General features: G+C 39.4%; 1 protein-coding gene across 1 annotated transcript in view; it reads left to right on the forward strand.

Moving 5' to 3' along the window:
• The window catches only part of MKLN1 (muskelin 1), a 102,963-nt gene that overhangs the window by 36,052 nt on the left and 42,979 nt on the right, over nt 1-23,932 (forward strand). The window contains exons 7-9 of the mRNA XM_065743779.1: nt 6,028-6,105; nt 7,272-7,337; nt 14,601-14,713. Of these exons, the coding sequence (XP_065599851.1) occupies nt 6,028-6,105; nt 7,272-7,337; nt 14,601-14,713 (257 nt within the window). The remainder of the gene's footprint in view (nt 1-6,027; nt 6,106-7,271; nt 7,338-14,600; nt 14,714-23,932) is intronic.

Here is a 23,932-nt window from a genome sequence, read left to right on the forward strand (position 1 = left end):
ATTTATTGCATCCAGCAGTTTTACCCTGGGACTTTAACTGAGGAGGTGCCTTCCCAATGTATTGAGAGCAGAACTGCTGTCTGCAGTGCTCAACTTCTCCAGGTGTTGAAGTACACACAGAAGACTTTCCTGGTAGAGAATTCCAAGTCTTGTATTGCACTGGCAGGTTGGCCATTGGATGTGAATAATCTTCCTTCCCTTGTTCCTGTAACCGTGTCCCTTTTTAGAGACTGGGGAACTTTGCATCACTTAAGCAACCCAGAAAAATAGTGTGGTTTGTTTTATCTGTCTTTGTTGTTGTTGTTGTTCCAGCAAGTACAGAAACAAATATTTATAGTAACGTGCTATGGGTAACTTAGCAGGAGAGTCTCCAAGCAGCAGAGTTAAGTTTCCTCACTGCTTCTGAGGGACAGAATAATATGCATGGGCTGTGTTTATATTACTTCCTTTTAATCTAGCACCTGGCTGGCTGAAGTTAAATGTCAGTGTATGCATCTCCCCTTGCTCTGTTGCTTATCCTTAATGATTTTGCTTGTGTTTGAATGCATTAACCTGCTTCTCCATCCTTTTTGCTGTCTTCAGCTTTTGTACCCATTTAAAGCTCTATCACCTCCCAGCACCCTTCAGTGAGAAGTGATATCTATCTCAAGACACTGCATCCCACATTTTCTGTAAGCTGGCAGAACTTTAACTGGGTCAATCCCTACTCAGGACAGTGTGTGCCCTGGCCCCTTGTTTGGTGCTTGTACTACCACATGGTAAACTAGGTCAGGGAGAGGGCAGGAACTGAAAGAGTTTGTCCACAATTATACCAGGTGACTGTCACAAGGCAAGTAGTTGTACACGTTTGGTATCTCACATCTGTATCCTTCCCTTTCTTGGTAGGATGGGAATAGATGTTTTCAGTCTTCAGTGCTTTCTCCTACAGTATTTTCTCCCTGTGGTCCTCCACAGTTACATGTCCTTGCTCTGTTCTGGGTGTCTATGAAGCTTTTCTGTTTGAAAAAGGCTTGTTTGCACCCAGCACCTTACTTTCTTAGTGTCTTGGTTGTGCAGTCTCCTTAGTTTGGTACTGAATTTTGAAAGTATGGGTTTTATAACTGAACTGTCCACTGCATTTTTCCTGTCAAATAGATGCTGGTTAACTTTAGTCCCATGTATGATGAGTTAGTGTAGTTGAAATGTAGAGTTAATCGAGATTCTTAAATTATCCCTGTTATGGAACAGTTTGCTCTTTGAACAGACTGGACACGAGTATGTGAACTGCTGACCTCTTGCTGATCTGAGACTTCATAGCCTTAAAGGAACCAACAGAGTGCTCGAGGTTGACAGTGGCACTGCTTGCTCCACGCAGTCTGAGATTTGATTTGTAGAGGCTCATATTTGCAGTGGTAGGTATTTAAAAAGTGAAATGTGATACATCTTTTGCAGGCTATTTCCATAGGCTTAGTCATGTAGAAAAAGTGTAGGTGGTCAAGAATTAGTGCTAGCAGAGCTAAACTCTTTTTCTTTTGCATTGCTAATGGTGAACGCTGTCTTCCACCTCACATCACCAGATGATTTCTTTTGAGAGCTTAGTGGCAGGCAGCCACACTTTTCCCGCAGATTCTTTTGACTTGTGCATTAGACTTAGAAAATGGGCAAATGGAAACTCTGGCAGCTGCCTGACTTCCTCTCAAAAATAAAAGGTTCCTTAAATCTCAGCTGGTTCACAGACTTGGTTCAAATGCTTCACATTTGGATTCATTCCTATAGCTTTCAACCAGCCTATATTATGGAAGAAAAAAATCTGCTTAGTATTCCTACAGAGAGCATGAGGGGTACAAATTACTTAGTGAACTGGTTGTAACTACTGGAGGCATAGAAGGCTGCTTGAAATGGATTGAAGATCTGCTAGGTTTGCTGCATATTAGTATTCCAGGGACCCATTTGTTCCTTCTGGCTAGTCTTCTATCTGTATGCAACGTGTAGTCTATCTGCTGGCACATAGTTTATCTGCTGACACATTGGCCCCATACAGTGACTTAGACGGTGATTTACAGCCTGAAGGCTCAAATGTAACACAAAACTTGGGGTATACAGGAACATCTGTATTCTCCTGGGAGCTACTGATTAACACAATTTAATTTTAACTTCAAATACTTTGGGGTTCATGTTTGAGAAAGTATGGACTGGTTTGCTGCTCTGTGTTATACTGGCATTCATGGAGGAAAGACACAGGCTTGCAGTCCAAAGCCTATGGTAGGTAGATAACAGAATTGTGAAATTGACCCTCCTGGACACCTGCCTGTGCAACCTGGCCTAGAGAGCTGCTTTGGCAGGGGGGTTGGACTGGATGATCTCTAGAGGACCCTTCCAACCCCTTCAATTCTGTGTTTCTGTAATCGTAGGGGTTGGAAAGAACCTCTGGAGACCATAGAGTCCAACCCCCTTGCTAGAGCAAGTTCATTACAGAAGGCTGCAAATGGTATGGTTTGATGGCAGGATGGTATGGTTTGTGTGGAAGCAGGTATCTCGTAGGAGAGCAAACATAACATCCGGATTTGCTTCTATTATTAAGAGGAAAGTTAAGAGGATGTCACAGTTGTGCAGCTTGAAAACTCATGTTTTCTTACTGCTTTCACATCTTAAGGAAATTACATGGTGGCTGGACTCTTGTTTGATGTCATCTTTTTCTGTTTCAGATTTTGCTTGGAAGCATTTTCTGACTATAAAAACTGTTTTTACTGTACAAATTATATACATATACCTAAAACCCCTAGAACCCTCAACAAAACAAAACCACAAACTCCAGAAGTCATGGACAAAATGTCGTTTTGAAGTTTTTCGTGCCGTTAATTGTGAAGTGAGTGTATTTCAGTACCTCTGCCTGGAGGTGTGTGTTGTATAAAATTAAACTTAATGCAGCTTTTACTTGTTTCTGATCAGCTTCACAAAGTTAAATGTTTTGGTCTGCAGTGTTTGTTCTAATGTCTTGGGTAATGTGTAATTGACAGACAAAATCAAACCTTCAGCTATTGGATGAAATTTACTGAGCTTTAACTGTTGTGAAGTTCATGTTGTTACATCCAAAACGCATCACAACTTGTTGTGAAATGTTTGTAAATAGATCAGAGTAAAAAATACCATCTTTGGCTGCAGTTCTACAGGGTAAACGTGGGCAATGAGATGAGAGACCTCAGGGCCTAAGGGAACTGCTTCCTTTAAAAGCTCGCACTTAATGCTTTTTCTACAGTGAGCTTGAAATTTATTTTAAACTACCGATTCATTGGAAACAGCTGACAAACATACGTAGGCCTGGATCTGATCTTCAGTGCCTTGCAGAAACTTCGGAGAGTTTTTGGTCAGCGGCTCCATCCTGGCAAGAGACACAAGGAGTATGCTAGAAGTCTGGCATCAGATGCAGAATCCACCTAGAAATCCCTTTTTTTTTTCTTTCCCTCTTTTCCCTGTGGTGTCAGGCAGGTGGTGATTCAGCTCCCAAAACAAGCTGCTTCTGGTTTGCGGTGCAAGTAGAATGAATGTGGAACTGCTCCCAGCAGAAAGAAACATTTCTGGGAAGCAAGCTGGAGTATTTCCAAACCAATGTCCCATGGAAGACAAGAAGCATTATTAAAAGAGGCTGAAAGCGCAGCAGGGGAGAAGTATCATATCTTGACAAGTGCAGCCTGTGGGTGTTGAGCATGGGAGAGAGGTTAAATCACCCTTTCAGATCATATGTGGTGTAATTCACCCTCTTGAGCTATTTATGTCCAATTATCTATTGGCTGCCATAGGAATAAATACAGTTTTGTGTTTGGTCTTGAAGACCAGAAAATGACCAAGAGGCTGAATTTCTATCTAGGCTTGTGGCTAGAAAAATCTGCCTCAGTATGCAACTGGTACAGTGCATACATTTGTTCTGTTGGAAGTTGGCTTTTCTAAATCAGAATTCATGAAATCTCAATCCTTTTGTGTTTTATTCCACCTCTATCAATTCTGATGTAATCTGAGGAAGAGCCCTAGTCTTAACCAAAACAAACCATTCTGCATATGGTGAACTGACTTTTGACTTTCCTCAGTTACCCAATGCTAGGAGGTATTTTTGATTTTAAGACAGGTGAGAGTGAAATCTGCCCTTGCTTTAACAGAACAATAAATCCGAAAAGCTTGCAGAGTTGATAAAAGCTGAAAGCAGTGTAGTATTTTAAGATTGAATTCAGTACCTTTCGTGAACTCCTGAGTGCTTTTAGTTTTCCTATTAGATGGTTTCTAAATCGTGTATTTATTTTCTCCCAGGAAGTCCTTGTTGGTTTGGGTTTTTATTAAAACCTGGATTTCAGTCATGACAAGATACAGGGTGCCAGGAAATGCTCTAAAATATCCTCTGAATGTTGTGTCATGCTTACCAAAGATTCTTATTTTATTGTATTGTAACTAAATAGGTGCATGTGTGGTAAAGAATGATCTTTTTTTTTCTTCTTTTTTGGTCTCTGTGCCCACCAAGGGATTTGTATAAATAAATTGAGGCGTTCACAGTCTGTTACGTTCTTACCTCAAAGCCACAATTACTGGGGTTGGAAGAACTGAAAAGTATTATGTAGAACTTAGTTATTTCATTTTTCCTTTCTCTGCTGAGGAACATGAAAGTGATTCCTGGGCTAGTTTGCTGGGTCTGATTCTAGTGAGGAGCAAAGCTATTAGGAACACGATGTAGGATTTCTGGATGTATCCTGCTCTTGACTGAGCAGCCTCTATGTGCAATGTTCTGTTTTATTGCAAAGCCATGTAAATCTGTCATTGGAATTCTCAGTCTGCTCGTGTTAGTTATTATAGCACTAGTGGCGTAAAACTGGCCATCTGAACTCGTATTTCTTTTTCAAGTACTGTATAAATGAAGCACAAACGCTTGTAACAAATATCTTATGTCTTGAGATGGTGGGATATAGACAGGTCAGTGCTAAGGGAAGCAGTGGTCATGAGACTGGCCTCCAGCAGTCAAGTAGTTTGCTATACACACAGGAAGTTCGGGAGTTTTTCTTAATGAAGTCATTTGAAGACTGGTAGAAACAAACTTCCCCCAGTGCTTGCTTGCTAAAGCTCTCCTCAGACAACTGAAGGAGAAGGGCTTCAAAAAATTAAATATTTGTCTGGTAAACTCATGACACGTGAAGAACACAATTAAGAACTGACATCTTGATGTTGAGCCAGCTACATCTGGTAGGTGTATGGAGGGAGAGAAGAATGCAAATGGAATGTGGCTAGAGTGCTGCAAGTTACTGCTTCTTGCAGAAGTGCTGCAGTTGGCATATCTGGCCAGTGACCTAATGTTCTTCTGTTTTTCTTCTTGCTAAAGTCTCTGAAGAGAATGTAATCTATTTTATTTTTTTTTTCATCCAGTGCTCAGTTGTCCCATGCTGTTGCTTTTAATCTGCTTTTCTTTCTTAGGTGAAGCTCCAGTGATACTACCTGACCTGGTTTTGAATTAACGTGTGTTAAAATGGTTGGATTTTGCGTGCACTGGAAACTTCTCTTTTGCTTAACTAAGGGGGTGGGAATCTATTCCTAGCTAAATGCAATTGGCATGACCTGAAAGGCAGACTTTGTAATTCCTTATTGATCTAGTAATGAGTACTCTTCTTATTGCAGTGCTACCACGTTCAGTTCATTAGCAAATTTAACAAATTAACTGATGTGTGTAGAGAATTTATTTAAAATGAAGACATCGTAGAGTCATCTAGTCTAACCATCAACTCATCACTGCCATGCCCACTAGCTCGTGTCCCTGAGTACCTGTAAAGGACCAACAAAAAGTACTTTCTGACTTCCTGGGGTGTGCTTGGTTTGTCTCAAACACTTGCAGTGCAAGGCCGTCACCATGACAACCTGTCAGAGGTTATCAGGGAGGTACTGTTCTCTCACAGGATAGTCCTGCTTTGCTGATAAATGGGCATCCAGTATACTAGATTGCTTTAGGAGGTTTTTTTTCTTCTTTTGCTATAATGGATGTATAAACCTTTTATACAGCAAGTATTTTTTGTTTTCCAGATGGCTTATTCAATCAGTATATCAGTCAACAAGAATACAAACCACGCTGGGGACAGATTATCCCTAAAAGTACCAAAGGTAAGGATTTTTCTTAAGCTATAGCCCTCATACTGCTCATTCTTCCATGCTCCTTTCTGGATATGGAACAGGACACTGATGCAAGAAGGCCTTCTGTAGGACAGCTGTTCTGGGGAATGGTATCTGTGGAAAAATTTGCTGTTTGTCTGCAAATCAATGAAATGTAACTTGGTCTCTGGCTGAGTAAGGAATCATCAAGGAGCACTAGCTGTCACTTCAAGGATAACTAATCATATCACAAGTAAAACTCAGACTGTAAGTTACCTGTAGGACTGGGTTTAATGCATGGAGTCATCTTAAAGGGAAATGTGCAGCTGATAGTGGCAAATAGATGCTTTATCTTAACATGGAGTATTTCAGATTTGATGTGTATCTTTTGAAATCTTCATCTCTTGCACAGTAAATCTTAACTTCTGGATCTATCCCCACATGATGAGGCTCATGTAACAGCAACACTGACTACAAAGGATAAAAGCTACTGTCATGCAGCAGCTGTAGTATTCAAAGTGCCAATCACCAAACATAGAGCCCCATCCCTAAACCTCTTGGGAAGGGTTACAGATGAATAAAAACAGATGTATCTTCCAGTAGAATGTGTTATCTTTCTAATATTGCTTCCCTGTCCTGAACATTTAAGAAATCTGAAGTGCTTGAAAAACTACTTTAATTGGACAGCTGGAATTCCCTTATGTGAGAACAAATAATTGGTGCAAAGCTAACTGTTATATCCATACCATTAGCCCTTTGCTTCCCTCCCTTGGGTACAGAGCTGTGTCGTGTGAGTGTCTGTTCTCACTTGTCTGCCTTCAGGCAGCATTGGGTGAGAGATGAAGGGAGAGAAGATGATTTTCTGTGTTCCCACTACTGGAAAGCTTCAAAGATAGCTCAGACCTCATTTGTGAGGACCTGCATGCTTTAGGAACTCTGAGGATCATTTGGAAGGCTCCTAGAATTGCAGTGGAGTACTGTAACTACTTCAGTTATTTATTGGATCAGTCAGCAGATAACTGTACAGTTTTACATTGAATTTTACAATGTATGGAAGAATACTAACTGAGGAAAGTGTTAAAGTTTAAAAATGAGTTAAGTTGCCCTGCTTTTGTATAGTACTTTAAGGTCTTATAACAGATGACATTCTCTCATTCCTCTTTTCATTTTTTTTAAAGGTGATGGGGAAGACAGCCGACCAGGGATGAGAGGAGGCCACCAGATGGTTATAGATGTTCAAACAGGTGAGTAGTTACAGGTTTTCTTAACTAATTCAAATACTTTTACTGAGATTTTTCATGTAAGTATTGTAAATACATCCTTTCGAGAATGCTGTCATTTTAATTTTTGGAGAAAAATTGTACTTTTTAATAATTGCATTAAATAATCTGCTTTGTTTGCCTGGGGCTATATTCCTATTGCTTTCACTACCCACTTTTTCCTTGCTAATACCCCTTCAGGCCTTTAATTTCTTGCTACTTTGCTAATAAACCAAGAACAATTGGTTTAAATAATTTGTCTTTCTTCCCCCTTTTGAGCAGATGCTTATACAAGAGAAGAGAAATTAAGAGATGATTATTTCCCTTCCCGCCTGTGTATCATCTGCTTTGGGATAGCACTAGAGCAGTAAATCAGACATGCTGGAATATTCCTTGTATTTTGGTTAGAGTGGCTTCTAACTTCTGCTATTTTTGTGCAGGAAGTTCCATTTAAATATAATTTACTTGATGCTTTTTATGAAAATACTTTCAATAGCAGTTTAAAAAATGGTTTGACCTCTATTTTGAAGAGAAGAAAGGAAGGTATAGGTAACAATTTTTATTAACTCTGTACTCTGTAATTTACTGTAGCCTTGTCTTGCTTGTGTTTAATCAAATTTCAGTGGTGCGTCATTCCTGATTAAAGTGACTATTCACTTAAGCTTCCCTGCCTGCATCTTTGCTAAACAAATAATTTGTATGAGTAACGGAGCTTTTCTTAGGAAAGGAGAAACAAGATCGGGGTTGTCAGTAGCAAAGAGGAACACAGGGTGGCAATGAGGGAGTTGGCAAAAAACTGCCATAGCTGTCTCTGTTGTGGTCATATGGAGAGGGTTTGAAGCATGTGACAGGATAGTACCTTCAAGAACAATTTGCTAAGTCATAGTGAGCAAGCAAAAATGAAGCAATTGCTGCAGTCTTTGGCTTTTACTCAGAATGTACTTTTTTCTCTAGAGGAAGCACTCGAGTTATTTTGTATATGAAAGCAAACTTTTTTTGGTTCAAGAGATTCATTAGAATAAAATGCTGCTGGAGGGTTGCTGGTGTCTGCCTACAAAAGAAGCTGTGAACGCTCCCTAGTGGTCTTAGTGAGTAAGTAGCAGTTTCTGTTTCACAAACACGCTGAAGAAATGCCAAGCACGTCAGTCTGGCAGTGATAGTCTTTTAGAGACGGTAACATGAGTCTTCGCTTCCACTTCTGTTGGTTTTCTTAAGTCTTATTAAGCATATCATCTCTGCATTTCATTTGGGTTATCACTCTGCTTCAATGAAGCAGTATAAAGCACTGGTTTTCTTTTTTTTTTTTCACCCTCCCTCTCTTAATTGCTTAAAACTGGTTGGAAAGCATCTACAGAGAAAGAGTCTGAAGGTGCAAGAAGTGGGTTCCTGTGTCATGTTAATCCCCTTTAGCTGCAGCTCTCCAGTGGTGGCAGGATATGTTCCTTCAGAAAGTTTTTCTGTGGAGTATTTAGGAAGTTTGGGAAGTTGCCCTTACTTTTGCTTCCAGACCCATTGAAGCTTGTAAAAGCTTGTATGTTTTTCAGATTAAAAGCTTTGCCATGTAATTTAGCTTACGAACAGGCCAGGGGAAGTTCTTGGTGCTGTTTGTATTCTTAAAACCAGCTGCTGCTGACTGCTTGAGTTTTCTTTTGAACATAGGTAGCATTTAATGAGTCTGTGGGAGTTTGGCCAGTTAGGTCAGGATGTGTTTTACAGACTGGAATTGGTCTCCCTGGCCAGCCATGAGCAAGTTGAGTATTAACAGAGAAAGGAGCAGCAGCACGCTCGCAGACATCATCCATTCCTTACCCACACACTTGTTGACCTGTTTTCCCAACGAGTTTTGGAGGCTAAAGAATAAACTTTTTTGCATCCTTCCTTAGATGAGTAAAGTGCTTATCAACAATTAATATTTTCCTCAACTCTAATGTTTTGGAAGCAAACTTGAGTACCAAAGTCAGTCTTACTTGAATAATCAGAACTTTCGTACTACATACAAATAGTAAATTTTGGAAGCAAACTGTGATCTCTGATGCCCAGATCTGCTGTAGCTGTGGATGTATTTGCAGCTGGTTCTGCTTTTTGCTTCACCTCAAGGAAATGTTAACCAATTGCTGCTGATTATAATACTAAATGTTTGTTTATACTAAGTTTTGTGTAACACAGATGCATGTGTTAATGTCAGGATAGAAGATATGGGCTGGTAAGCAGTTGAGCTGGATCTGGAGTTCCTGATAGTGATTCAGACTGCTGAGTCTCTTGTTTATGCTCTCAGTTTTAGGTAGATTTTAGTTTAACTTGTTCCAAACTGTCATTTAGCATGTTTTATCTTCCAATTAGAATAGGCTGAAGGTAACTAAAAGAGCAATTATGGCATCTCTATTGGCATTCAGTAACTCGTAGTGGTGTAGTTCACTTCTGTCTGATGCTCATGCATTTAATGCTCGCTGCAGATGTCTTGGCAGTGTTCTCTGTGCTTTGAAAAACTTTATAGCATATTGAAATGAAGGCACGGGCATTTTGGGGTGTAGAGCTTATCTTCCACGTTAAAAATTTGGTAATCATAGATTCTCACAGTTTTTTCCAGACTTCTATTTGTATTAGTGCTCTGACTGGAGTGATTCTGGGTGGCAGAATTAGGAAGCTGTTGTGGGAATGCATATAAAGAAACATTTACTATGAGGCGTTCCTCGTTAGAGTTGGAAACTGCTGCAACCCCAAAGGTACACAGGTATTCTTTGTTAAGTGAGCTGAACATCACTCGTGAAAACCTTCTACAATTTATATAGATCCTGATGAAATATTCAAGCACTGAGTGGGGGCTTGTATGTAATATTGTCTCCCAGTTGCATTAAGTGCTGATAGAATGATTGTCCCAGTGCAGTTTTGGAAGAGAGCATGTAGGCATCTGTTTAGCACTGGTTCCTCGATTAACATAGCTTTGATTATGACCCCTCAGGACTTTCTGTAGTTCAGTTACGACACGTTTTGAAACAACAGTGCTGGAAGAAAGTGAGAGCAGCTAAGCACAGTGCCACATTCATGTTTGAAGTTTTTAATCTACATTTTGAGAGGTGTCCTGTGTCTGGCTTCTGATTCCTTGTCTTTGCTCTTACAGAGCAGGTACAGTTTGATGCGAATTATAGCGTAATCATTAAAGCTGTATAACTTACTTTGGTAACAGAAAGATGTTTTTTAGGATTTGAAAAGAAAATGAACCACTGTTATTTTATTTAAAAGACTGCTTGGTAATATATCCTAATTTTTTTCAGGGTTCATGGTTATTCCATTTAGATAACGCTTCCTTATGTTTTCTGTCTGGCCTGTGTTAGCTTTGTTTCTCCTAACTGTGGCAACTGGACTGTATTATAAAGGAAAATATTAGTGCAACGATCTTTATCAATGTTTGTGCTACCTCTGTTCAGTCTCTGAAGTGAAATTAATTTGTTATTTTGGGTGTTTGTTATTTTGCATTTCCTTTTGTGGGAAGGAATTATTTCATTCTGTTAGATAAGTGGAAAGAGATCTGTAGGTTTGGAACAGTGGGTGATTCAAAACAATGGGCACAATGCACCATAGTATACATAGATATGATGAAGCATCTCAAAGGAAACGTGAAGCTATGAAAAAGATGAGGTGAGAGCAGCAGACATGGGGAAGGATGCTGTTTTGCCTGGGGAAAACATTGCTATCTGTAAGATATTTTATTTAAGGACAGGACTTGTGTACAAGATGAAGAGATCTCTGAAACAAAACACATATGGCTTCTGAGCTCTGAAATACAAACAGCTGCTGCATCCTGGAGGTTACTCAACTTCATGGCGCTTTCACATTTGAGAAGACAACTTTGTGTGCATTGTATGCCTACCCAGACTAGCTAGAGCCTGAAAAAATTGTAGCCAGCTGCCATCTGCACTGAATAGTCATTCAGAAACTGAGTGGTGTTCAGGAAAATTCAACATCTGGCTGTATACTTGTGCTTAGCGTGCTTCTTTACAAGAACCCGATGCAGCTTGCAGACAACTGAAGAAAAATATGGTTTCTGCAAGAGGTGTGGAGAAAATAGACATTCATTTTGGGGGATAGGACGAGGAGAGATGGGCATGAATTGCAGTAAGGGCAGTTGCAGTTAGCTACACAGAGGAAAAAAAAAGCACAAAAACAGTAAGAGAAGGTCCAGATATTATGAAGAATCCATCCTTACAGTTATTCAAAGCACATCTGTGCATAACCTGCTTTGTTGCTGAAATATGCTCTACTGTGAGGGTTAGAAAGAGGACAGTGGCAGATTCTAGAAGTCTTGCATCCAAAATTATTTCATTTATTAGATAAATAAATCACCAGAGTTGGAGTGTGTTCATTGCCCTGATAAAACAGAGATTATACAGTAGGCCAGACTTTCTTCATCAGCCTGCCCGTAGCAATTTGCCATGTTTACATCCTGTTAGGAAAACTTGTGTCCAAATCCCATCCAAGATTTTACCATGCAGTGAAGAGACAGAGTTGAGATAAGTTAGAAAAGCTGACTTTGTGAGCACGTCTAAGCCTAGATTGAAGCTCCCACAGGGTTTTGGGGATGTAACAGGGTCTGGAGAAGGCTGCTGTATGTACTCTTCTGAGAAATGGGGCTTGCAGAGGGGTTGTCAGGACATATGTTAGCTTTTTCAGTGTATGTTTTCTGATAGCTCGTTGATGAGTGTGCTGTCACCTTTGAGTCTTTTGGAGAGCAAATAAGAGAAGAATTGAGATGTTACAAGATCACTTTTGAATGAACAAGCAGTTTAGAAATCTTTGTAGAACATATTTAATTAAAAAGTATTGAATTTTTGTTCAACAGTAAATGTGAAGGAGATAAGGATAAGATGCTAGAGGAGGAATTTGATGTCCAGAACGTAGCTGGTAGGGTAGACGTAACTGCTTTTATGTTTTCCTCGTTGCCTTGCAGGTAGATTTGAAAAATTCTTCCAGTCTGTCCCCAATGCAGAACAGAATTCTGCTCTAATAAAGCAATATTGATATTCCTGTGTGACATACAGCTATGATGCGAAGAAAGAAGAATCCTTCCTCTGCCAGAGAACCATGTCCTGCTTGCATGTTGACTTCCCTAGCACTATTAAAGTAGAAATAATTATACCAATGTGAGACTGCTGTTTTCCCCTCAAGCTTCACACTCCAGCTGCCTGAAAGCTTTTAGTCTGTTCCCTGTGCCTGACCTCCTCTTAGGGCATCTTAGGGCATATACTGATGCGTTGTTTAGATGCTGTGGCAATACCAGGGAATGCTGAAACTGTACTCTGAGTCTATCTTAGCGGATGCTTTCCTTGAAAAAGTATCCCTTCTTGTGAAATCTGAATTGAAAAATAGGTTGGAAGGTGTGATTTCCAGTTGTGAAAGAATGAAGTTCAACTTACGTTTTGAAAAAAAAAAAAAAAAACACCAAAAGAAGCAAACAAAACCCCAACCACAAATGCTTCCCCCCTCAACTGATTTTTCCTTCTAATTTGGGAGAACAGCTGTGAGCTTCGGAACTGTTAAAAATGATTTTCCTGAGATTACCAGTAGAAGATGAATTTAATGCTGTTGTTACTTCTGTAATAAGATTAAAAATGAGAGTCATTCTGGGTCTAGGTAGTGATGGAGTCTTTCTTTCATCTGGACTACAGTTTTCTATCAAGATAAAGAAGAAATTCGGTATACAGTCTGTGTATGCTCACATTATTGCAGTTGCTTATGGAATCTGGGGATGCTCACAGTTCACACTGTGAACCCCTTCTTGATACTTATACACCACTTAGTTCTGTGAGCTTGATTTGAGTAATTTTTAAAATCTGAGTTTTCATCGAATTCATTCAGATTTGCTATTAAATTTCATCTGAGACAACAAAGCCTTTACAGGCAGGCATGACGTTTTGGCAAGCCCCCAGTAGGATATTTAGCCAGTGCCAAATCTTTTATTTTTCTCAGCTATCAATGAAGCTGTTGTGGTAATGTGGGTTTTGTGAGCTGTGAGAATTTATGCGCACAAAGGGACCTGCTCTTAGCAGGGAACACTGGGAGCCCTGAGTCCAGGAGGAAGGGTAATTAAAGTTAATGAACCAGGGTAACCTTTCCATGGTGATGACCACTATCCTGATGGTAGGTAAGGGTCAGGGACTATTCTTGTTTTATAATCACACTTCTTGCTCTGCTCTTTAATTGGTGTTGGATTAAAAATTGGCCGTTACCTTCATAATAGAACTGGCTCGTGGGTTTTAAAGAAATTTTTAAAACTCTGTGATTCTTCAGTGGCTTGTTCTTCTTGGAGTTGGTTTTCTGATGTGTTAATGCAGTCTGAAAATGAAGTATTTTTAGAATTCAAGACCAGATAGTGATGTTACTATAATGGAAGAGGCTTCATCATCTTTCAGTGTCATAACAGAGACTTCTTCCTTCTATTCTTCCCATGTTGGCGGCTTTATTTGTTTCATCAGCAGGTCTGATAAGTTTTTGAACTTCTTGTGCTTGAAGTGGTAGCAAACTTAAGGTAACATGCTTTAAGGATGAGCCTGGAATGCTGACTTAAGCTGTTACTGCTCTACTGACATGCTTTTGTGACATCAGATAAATTAGATTATGCAAGCCATTTCCCTTGAAGAGGATTTCATAACTGAAGCAAGTTTTCCTTTATAAGGGATCAACTGAATAGAAGAGGTTTTTGGCTTTTGTCTCAGAAATCTTTGTAGACTATAGGATTTGCATTGAGCAGGGAACAACAAACTGAGATTTCACTGATGAAGATTTATAATGACTAATGGCACTGGTGGACAAAGGAAGGACAACAGATGATGTCTGCCTGAACTTGTGCAAGGCCTTTGACATAGTCCTGCATCCATCTCTAAACTGAAGAGAGAGGGACTTGAAGGCTGGACTGTTCAGAGGATCAAGAATAGATTGGATGGTTGTAGTGCCAGGTGGAGGCTGGTCACGGGTGGTATCTAATGGGGGTCAGTCTTGGGACTAGTGTTCTTTAACATCTCCATCAGTGACCCAGACTAGGTGCACCCTCAGCAAGTTTTAAGATGACACCAAGCTGAGCAGTACAGCTAATGCAACAGAAGGAAGGGATGCCATCCAGAGGGACCTGCGTAGGCTTGACTTATGGTCTGATTATCCCAAGTGTTTCATAGGCATTTATCTGTTTAAAGGCATTCTTTTGTTTATTTTTTTTAAAAAGATATTTAATGTGTTCTACTTTTTTTTTTTTATTAGAAACTGTTTATTTGTTTGGTGGCTGGGATGGAACTCAAGACCTGGCTGACTTTTGGGCATACAGCGTGAAGGAGAACCAGTGGACTTGTATATCCAGAGATACCGAGAAAGAGGCAAGTTGTCCATTCATACTGTTAATATATGAACTACTGTACAGAAAAATGCCATACTTCTAAAGTGCTTGTATATACGTGTAGTGTGCCAAAATTGCAAACAAACAAACAAAAAAAATCAAACTTTCAAATTCAGAGGACTTCTGAAATAAGACAGGGAAAATGTGAAATAGATACAAAGTTGAAGTGTTAATAGTTACTGGGGGGAGGGTTTATTTCCCGAGAGTTGACTGATCAGCCAAAAATCAGTTCAGTTGAGTAGAACATAAGTTAAATAATGTGATAGATTGAACCAGGCTGACAAATAAACATTTCAGACCTTATGCTGGTGTTGAGGTTCAGAAATTTTTTTTTAGCTTCTGTCAAAAATGTGAGTAGAAATGGATAACTAGGAGGTGGAAATATTGAGAACAGAGAGTAACTGCCAGAGGCTGTGTAATCCCAGGGGTTTTCATGGCGTTCTAGCCATTTTCCTTGGCCTGTTTTACTTGCTATTTGATGTATGAAACCTCTGAAACAAATGTAGATTGGGTTATAGGAAGTAACAAAAAAGAGTTCCAGTCTTTGACTCATGTAATTCACATGACATTTCACAGTATACAGTAAAAATTTCTTGTGGTTATTGTGTTCAGAGTCCACTACTTGTTTGTCAGAGCATAAATTAAACAAATGAATGCAGTGCTGGCTGAAAGGATTGAATAGAATGAGATTCTTCCACTTTTTGATACCTAACTTTAGGAATTGGTTTTCCCAAGCATTTGCAAAAGGCATAAACATATTTTTTTCTCATATGATTTTTTCCAGATTCTTGTCACTAGCTTAATTTATGAACTTAAGAACACTTGAATATTGCCATTTTTTTTCCTGGCCAAGGTGTTAAGAGGTTGTAATCAAGTGCAGCAGATAACCTTGGCTGAAGATCTCATAGTAAGGCTCTGTCCCTAGCCCTCATATCTGTGTGTCATGTACAGGGCTTTTAATGCTCTTCGAAAAATGTGCAATAACGAAACTGATTGTGGTATTAAAGTATCTATCTTAATAATGCTGCATGAAGGCTAAAAGTTGCCCTCATGTTTTGTATGTTTGTGAGATTTTTTTTATTTTTTATTTTTTACCCTTAATCCTTTCATTGCTGCACAGAGCTCTGTACTTCTCATGCATTCTCCACATGTTCAGCAATATTATATTGTAACTAGGTTTGGTCTTTCAGGCCTGTAGAGTCAAGGGAAAAAAAAAGTTCTCACTGTTCACCCAAAATTAAATGGGATCTGTGTGACATAAATTATGAGGAAATTGGGACTTAACTCTTATCAACTTACATGCTGAAGATGAAGCTAGATCATCTTCCTTTGAATCAGAAAATAAAGAACCAGAAATATTGAAAACAGTGATGTTAACTGCTGCTTCTTCCACTTTTTTCTCGTCTTGTAGCTACCTAGTGTTTGTGTTTTTGTCTAGCTTGGGATGCATTGTAATAGTGCCTTCCTGACAGAGTGACTATTTCTTCCTGTACAAATCAGTATGGGTAATTCTGGTGTTTCTGTAAGGGGTTCATTTTCTGTTTTTTTTTTTTCTTTTTTTCTTGGATTATTTCTTATCCAGTTGAGCTTCTGTAGAGCTTGGGAGGCCTGGCTGGGATGCAAGGTGTGAAACAGTGCCAGAAACAGTGTATGTTTTCTCTGAGTTCCTCGTGCCTGACGCTAGCAGGGTAATTCTGGGGTGGGAATAAAGGGATATAGAAAAAGAACAGCTGTGGAGGAGAGATTTTGGAGGAAAGATAATTAGATTCCAATGGCAGGTCAAGAAATTCAAGTGCAAGTTGGAGGGGTTGTAGGCTGAAAAGAAGCAAGATCGGGGAATTAAGAGAAAATGAAGGTTGAGTTGAATGCATGGGGGACTTTGAAAAAGATACGTACTTAATAAAGTGGAGAAATATTTAGAAATGGAGTTCCAGAAGGGTTTTATGTTTGGATAGATCTCAAGTGGATGTCAGAAGACAACCTACTTGAGGCATAGTCCAGGATTTTGGTGACTTGGGGAAGTACACTGAACTTGCTGGTAGCACTTGCCAGCAGTGTAGTGTTTTTTTGGTTTTTTTTCTATGTGAGTTCTGGATAAAACCTGATTTAGAAATGGAAAGGTCAGTCTCAAATGGAGAAGTAAATTAAAAAACAAAGACTCCAGATGTTTCTCTAATAGGAGCATCAACTATTCACAAACAACTTGCTGAAAGGAAACGTCTGTTGACATGGAATTTTTGGAAATAGTCAAAGTAGAGTCCAATAGAACTTTGTCTTGTTTTTGTGTTACATTGTGCTTGTTCCACTTCTGGCTGTTTTATCCCACTTAATTAGTGATGCTGGTTAAATTTGCCGCTGAATATTTAAGCTTGGATACAAGAAGATGGTAAAAGTTGCATATCTTAAGGGTATAACAGAGCAACTCTTTGAGTAAAGGTACTGATAACTTCTGATGCAATGCCAGATTATCTTCATCTGTTTGGCACTGTGATACAAAGAATTTGTGGTGACCTTTAAAGTAAATCGCGTTGCTTCTGTTTTTCTCAGTTTGCCAGCAAGTTGGAGAAAGGTCTCTTTGTCACCTTAAGTTGCATTTGTATTCTTAACAGTTCAACTTCCAATGCTAATTTTCCATAGCCTTCTTATCTCAGGAAGAAATGCTTGCAGTATTGAAGTAGCTGATTGTGTTGAGTCTCTTTGGAATATGTAACTCAGCAGTTGATAGTCAGACCTAAACTGGAACTTCCCAACCATTCTTTCATTGTATGGAGGCAGGAAGGTTCCTTCAGTCCTCGCAAAATCATCCTCATCCACAATTGTGTCCTTCCAAAGAAACTGACTGCACTGTGACCTCTCAAACAGACCCACAACTTCTGTCTCCCCTGTGCAATGCCTGAGTGTGCAACAGCTCTCCAAATCAGTTGGTGCCAGGCATGGCCGAAGCATGTGAAGCCTAAGAGTTTAGGAATTTGTACCCTGAACCAAGTGGAATGTTATAACAAATGCTGTCGTCTCTAGGGTGTATTAGCAGTAGTAGTTTAGTGGACTTTTTCAGGATTTGAGAATAGTTTTAAAATGTCAAACCACGTTACTTCTTGAGCGTTTTGATATTAGGCCAGCATCAATTAATCGATTAACTTAATGTGAACGTTTTGCTGTCTAATACTTGTAGTTTCCAAGCAGTAATGTTCTCATAGGACAATATAGTGAAATGGAAGTACAGAAGGATAGATTAGGTGAATAGGCAGCTGTAGGAAAGACTTCACTTGCAATATATTGATAGTTCTGTGGACTTACAGAGTCAAAATGCTGAGAGATGTTGATGGCTTTGAAGATTCAATAATTGAGAAGTGGGAAGCATGATATTTTGTATGTCCCTACTATTCCTTTGCCCTGTACCTCCTATAGACATTAGAAGAGATGCAAGATCTTCTTGGAAACAGTATCTTACTATGCAAAGTGTTAACTTATCTTGTGTATTTGTGTTGATTCATCCTCACTGTGGCTATATGCTCACACATCAGCTCTGTAAAGGACATGGAAGTTGTGTAAGTGGGTTAGGTTTAGGTGACACTATTTCTCAAACTTTTAAGTGTTTCTTGTCAGAGATTCTTCAGCAGCAGACAAGGTCTTTTCATGGGTTAATCAGTTAAGAGAATAAATTCTTTCTGACGATAAAGGAAAGTGTAGGTCAGCAAGTGTCTACCGTTAGTAGGTTCAAAATGATCTAGAAATTTGGCATATGGTGAGGTGACAATTTGCTGCTAACATTAAATACTTTTCCAGGCTACATAAAGTAGAGGCTGACAAATGTGGAAAGATCTCGTGGTACTGACAGCCAACCTGAATTTCACCTGATACTGTATTTCCAGTTAATTTTTTTTTACATTGTATGGTTAGATGGCTTTACATTTTTTGATGTGGCTGTGTTTACCCAAAACTTCCACTGTCATTGCAACAGAAGCATTGTATATATTTGTTTGTGACACTTTCATGATTGTTTCTGAAAGGTGGCGTGATGCTCAAATATACAACCGTATCTGTGTAAAGCTTTTACTCTGTGCTGTTTTTAAGAGTAAGAACTGAAAATGTCCCAAATATTGCCTCCTTCCTGCAGGTGGTGATGTAATTTGGAAGATGCTTTGAGTAATCTGAGGAGTTTATTTTGTTTTGTTTTGAATACAGTAATGTGTTATGGAATTGAGATCTAATATACTGAGTCTGCCGTGTCTGAATAGTTTTAGTTGTTAAAAGATGCTCAAGTCGTAAGAGAATCCTGGTACCACAAAAGCTCATAGGGAGAAAGCAGCTGTCCCCAAAAGCCTGCAGCAGAAACTTGGATCCTGCAGGTGTACCACTGTGCCAACTTCTTAAGTACTGTAAATGCCTACAGGAGAAGGGACAAAGGTGGCATGTACTGAAGTGAACACAATGTAAGGCATTCTGGGCAGGTCCTGAATGCTGCATGCTACTTGTTTTGTTTCCCCTCTTGCATACTACTATAATGGTTTAAAACTGTTCTAGCCAGTATTTATTCTCAAAATGTTAGAGAATTTCAGTTATGTTTGACTAGGGTCTTCAGTGATACATAGGTATCTTAAGACAAAAATATCCTGGTGCAGAGTATCTTCCTGGTACCACCTGATGCAGGGAACCTGCTTTGGCAGGGGGGGTTGGACTCGATGATCTCTTGAGGTCCCTTCCAACCCCTATGATTCTATGATCTTATTAAAAAAAAATTAGAAAATGTTTTCCACTCTTAATGTTAACTTTTTGTTTTTACTAGCTTGTGTGCTTAAGGGCTCTGTCCTCCTACTCTTGTTTATTTGTCCTTTAACTGAAATTTTAAAGGAGAAAATCTTTATAGTATATAGCTCTGAGTCTTAAGTTATTCAGTTCCATTGCTAAGTGCCCATAGTTCTTGCTTCCACCGTGCAAAAAGTGCAGGAAAACCAGCCAAACTTCAGTTATTCCTAACACCAGATGTTTCAGTGTGCGGAGATCCCTTTTGGATATTGAAGCCAGTCTCATAGAGAAAGGAGTACTTAAATGAATGCGTTATGCACGGTATTCTGAAGGCTGCAAAACTTTGGCAGCCCTGGAGCTTGCACGTGCCAGTCTTCAGATTATACATGGACTTCCAAAGCATCGTAAAGCCTTCAGTTGCAAAGGCTGCAGCCTGTGGAGCTAAGAACTGCTTTTATACCTTGAAGCATCATGAATCGTTGATTTGAGGCATTTGTGTTCTCTTGAAAATCACTGCATCTAGCTTGCAAGGGGCATACTGGCCTAAGATAAGGGAATCCCCTTATCTGGAGTACAGCTCCATTTTATTTGGACTTCATTAGGAATGTGTTGCACCATTAACTCCCTTGTGAGTTACCTTTAAGGCTGTATCCAGAGGCATTTGTGGGTCACCGTGCCCGTGTCTTGGGGGAGATAACACCTTTTTGTACTACTGTGTTACAGTACTTTTTAAATGTGAGGAATGTTGGTATTAAAATGCTGATTTATGTACTTCCAGGTTTTATTGACAAAAAAAAGTCACCTGGAACACAACAGCAAGCTAGAATCCTTAGTACCTTGCAATCCCCCTGATTGTGTGGGGAGAATGGCAGAAACAGAGGAAGGTAGGGCTAGAAGGTGGGAGGAAAGTTTATTCTCTTGTCAGCAAGGTCAAAGTAGTTTCACACATGAATCAACATTGCCTTGGGAGTAGTCTCCTGTTTCAGCTAGTCTGTGAAAGGCTTCCATTACATTAACACTCCTCAAGCTGTGCAAATAGAGGAATCCCTAAAGAAATATCAGTTACCCAGTGTGGTAACACAGGGGAAGCACTTTCATTAGTATCGTAGACACATCCTTAGTTAATCTGTCTGGGTAATTACATGTTTGAAAATCCTGGTAAGTTTTTGTGGGTCTTGCTGCTATGAATGAGTACATTTCTGCCACCAGGATCTGAAGACAGTTAAACTTACGGGACAAACACTGACTGGATGGATATAGCATGTGGATACATTGAGCTTTCAGACCTGAAAGAACTCAGTATGTTTAGTGGGACTTAGTCCAATTTTCCAGGACTTGTAAGTGCTGAGAGACCAAGGGATTTCACTCATACCAGGATTAAGAAATTGCGTTGACTTTGTATTCTTGTTTTTCACTTCTGTCTTTTCCTCTGACATCCCATGCAGATTACTGCAAAATTGAAGATGACTTGCTCCTGAAAGTGTCATACAGCACCGACTATCTGTGTGCTGCACTTTGTGGTAATTGATGCAATTTGTGCAGCTGGGTAATCAAATTATGTTCTGAGAATAGCTGACAAGTGATATAAATACAAATTTCACAAGCTACATCTTTCCTAATATGTCATTTAGTTTCAAAGATGTGGCCATTTCCACAGTGCTAATAATATTTCTGTTACACACACACTCATATACACACACAGACACATATATGAGATATATTTTCCTTCACTTTCCTGGAAACATCTGAGAGCTTGTGGCGTTCCTGAACTGCTTAGATCAATTTGAAATTTGAAGTTTATCACCATCTTTTCAAAAACAATAATAAAAAGCCCACTTATTTGTAGCCCTGCTATGCCCTCATGAGGGCTTCAAAACTGGGACGTGTTTCACATCTTCAGTTAACTCATAAATTACAAGTTTAAGTGTCTTCAGCCTGTTGGTCTGTTTTAAGCCAAATAATTTGCATCCACTGAAGAATCTTTGCTTTAGCTGGATTTCTTTACTGGCCATTGTTAATGCTAATCAGAGGACAGCATGAACTTAACAATGCATTTGAAAATGACCTTATTCAACATCCTGCAATTGTTCATGGGGTTAGTTGAATTCGGCCCACCAAGGACGTTGTCCTGAGGGTGGGTATCTCAGAACTGGTGACAGATTGTCTGTTATATTTCATCAGTGTTACTGAAAGCAAAGCTGAGCAGATGATGTGTAACAAACCAACAATTTCCTCGTTAAAACTTAAGCTGCAGTTTTTACCATTCACATTTCATCACTATGAGTAGCACTGGCTTTGTGAGTAAATTGTTCATTTTGTTAGAAGTGGCACAGTATTAATGCCCTTTTGTTGCTAGGTTGTTTTGTTTGAGGGTATAGCTCCTGGACTTTACCTATTTGCATTTGTAAGCTGAACCAAGTAGACTGGATGATCTGTTTTTGACTGTAAACAGATGCCTAAACAAGACCTTCATGTGTTTTCTTGCAACCCTGTTTGTATAAATGAAAGAGCTATTACTTGTGTTTTGTGTGTTTAAAGTTCTGTGGGTTTTTTTTTTCCTTCTTTTTGTCATTCTGCTGCTCGCATAGAATCCTTGCTTGGTCATTGAGTGACTTGGCTTATTGTAACATGATGTTCCACCGTGCTGAAAGGCCTTGATTATACCCAAGTGTGAGAGCAAGCCAGCTGAGAACACGCTGCTCAGGCCAGGCATGCATAGTGATGCATGTACTCTTGCATGGATAGTGATGCTGATATCAGTATCTAAAGCTGTTTTGCACAGAAGGTAAGCTCACGCACACAGCTCTCAGAACAAGGACATTGGTACTTTGGAAAGTTCTTGAGTCAATTTAAAGGATATTTCCTTGAGTTGCATTAATTGCAGTTCAGCAGGAGCCAGTAGGTCACGAGCTGGTTCATTTGTGTTACGAAAATACCCTGACATTAGTTGTTTCTGCAAGCAGGCCTGCTGGGAGACTAATTTTTAACAGATAATTTGATGGGAGGAGAATGTAAGCATCTGTTCATTTTCATAGCAGGATTTGTGTATTGCACTGCTTCTCTGCTTATCTGTGTGGTAATGAACCTGTGCTGCTCTCTGAAGGATGGAGAGTAAATTCTGATGTGGGACTGGAAGGGATGACCTGCCCATGGGTCGTCAGATCCTGGCTACTGTATCTCTAAGCTTAATCATTTGATTTTTAAGTTCATTGAACCATCTTTCAGAAGTAGAACATGGGACCATTTAATTTTACTTCTAAGCAAAAAAAAATAAGTCTCTTTAGGGAATGTTAAGCTTGAGGGTGTGTAGCATCAACACTGACTATCCCAAATGTGTACACGCTTCAGGAGAAAAAGCTTAATCCTATTTAATTTTTTTCCCTCCTAAAGTGAGCAACATAGATGAATCAAAACTGTGTACTGAAAGCTGCCTCTGACTTTAATCTGCTCCATCGTGTCTGAGTCAGATTCCCAGAAAGGACTTTGCAGCTAAATCTATTTAGTTGCATTGCTATAGGAGGTTACTCATAAGCAGATTAGGCACAGCTCAAATACTGTGTCAACTGCCTGACCAAAGGATAGCTTGTTTGTCTTAGCTGAAACTAGGTATGTTAATAGCCAGGTATTTGCAAATACCTGTCAGCAACTTTCTGCTATCCAAGCCTAATATTTATCACAAGACATTCTACTTTGCATGAAAAATAGTGTAGGTGCATATCTTTCCAACACTGGCCTCGGGGAGTTTTAAAGGTTGTGCTTCTTAGCCAGGTTCTGATCTGCTTAATAGATGTCTTAAAATATTTATTGGCAGAATATATTTAACTCATACATTCTCAAAGTATCTTCTTTATAGCTGGCACAGCAACTGTAAAAGTAAGTTATAGTAGCCGTTATATCTCATAAATAGAAGCAAGAGTATCTTAAGACTAAATGAAAACACAAGGCTGCCGACCTACTATAGCTTCATATGCTGCTTTAAGCTTTTACCTAGGGCAAACTTGCAGAGTAATTGCATCAACAGAATGCATGTTGAACATGCAGTGTGTGTGTGTAGCTACTCTTGTGTTCTTTAAAACAGTTGAAATCTTAGTTCAATCCTTTGCCACACACACCCTTTGCTAAGCTCAGAGGTTATTTTTGCATCCAGTGATAGAGCTGTCAAGCCCTAGACATCAAATGACACACACAGCACTGATTTTTGCCATCGTATTAAGTCAGGTAGCTGGGATGTGAGAGGCTCTTGCACCCTTTAAAAGCCTTTGCAGATGGCTCACATCCATGGCACGTGTACATTGCGTGATTCAGCACTTGTGCTTAGTTGGTAATTGTACGGGGATTAAAAGCAATGTAGCAACAACCTCCACTCACTTTATTTTGTGTTGGGGGCTGATGGGCAATATTGATGCCATGTGTTACCATAAAAAGCACTAGGTATATGCTTTTAATTGATTTC

The sequence above is a fragment of the Cyrtonyx montezumae genome, unplaced genomic scaffold (assembly GCF_038088225.1).
Source record: "Cyrtonyx montezumae isolate F1298 unplaced genomic scaffold, pur_monq_1.0 scaffold_3, whole genome shotgun sequence".
Taxonomy (NCBI): Eukaryota; Metazoa; Chordata; class Aves; order Galliformes; family Odontophoridae; genus Cyrtonyx; species Cyrtonyx montezumae.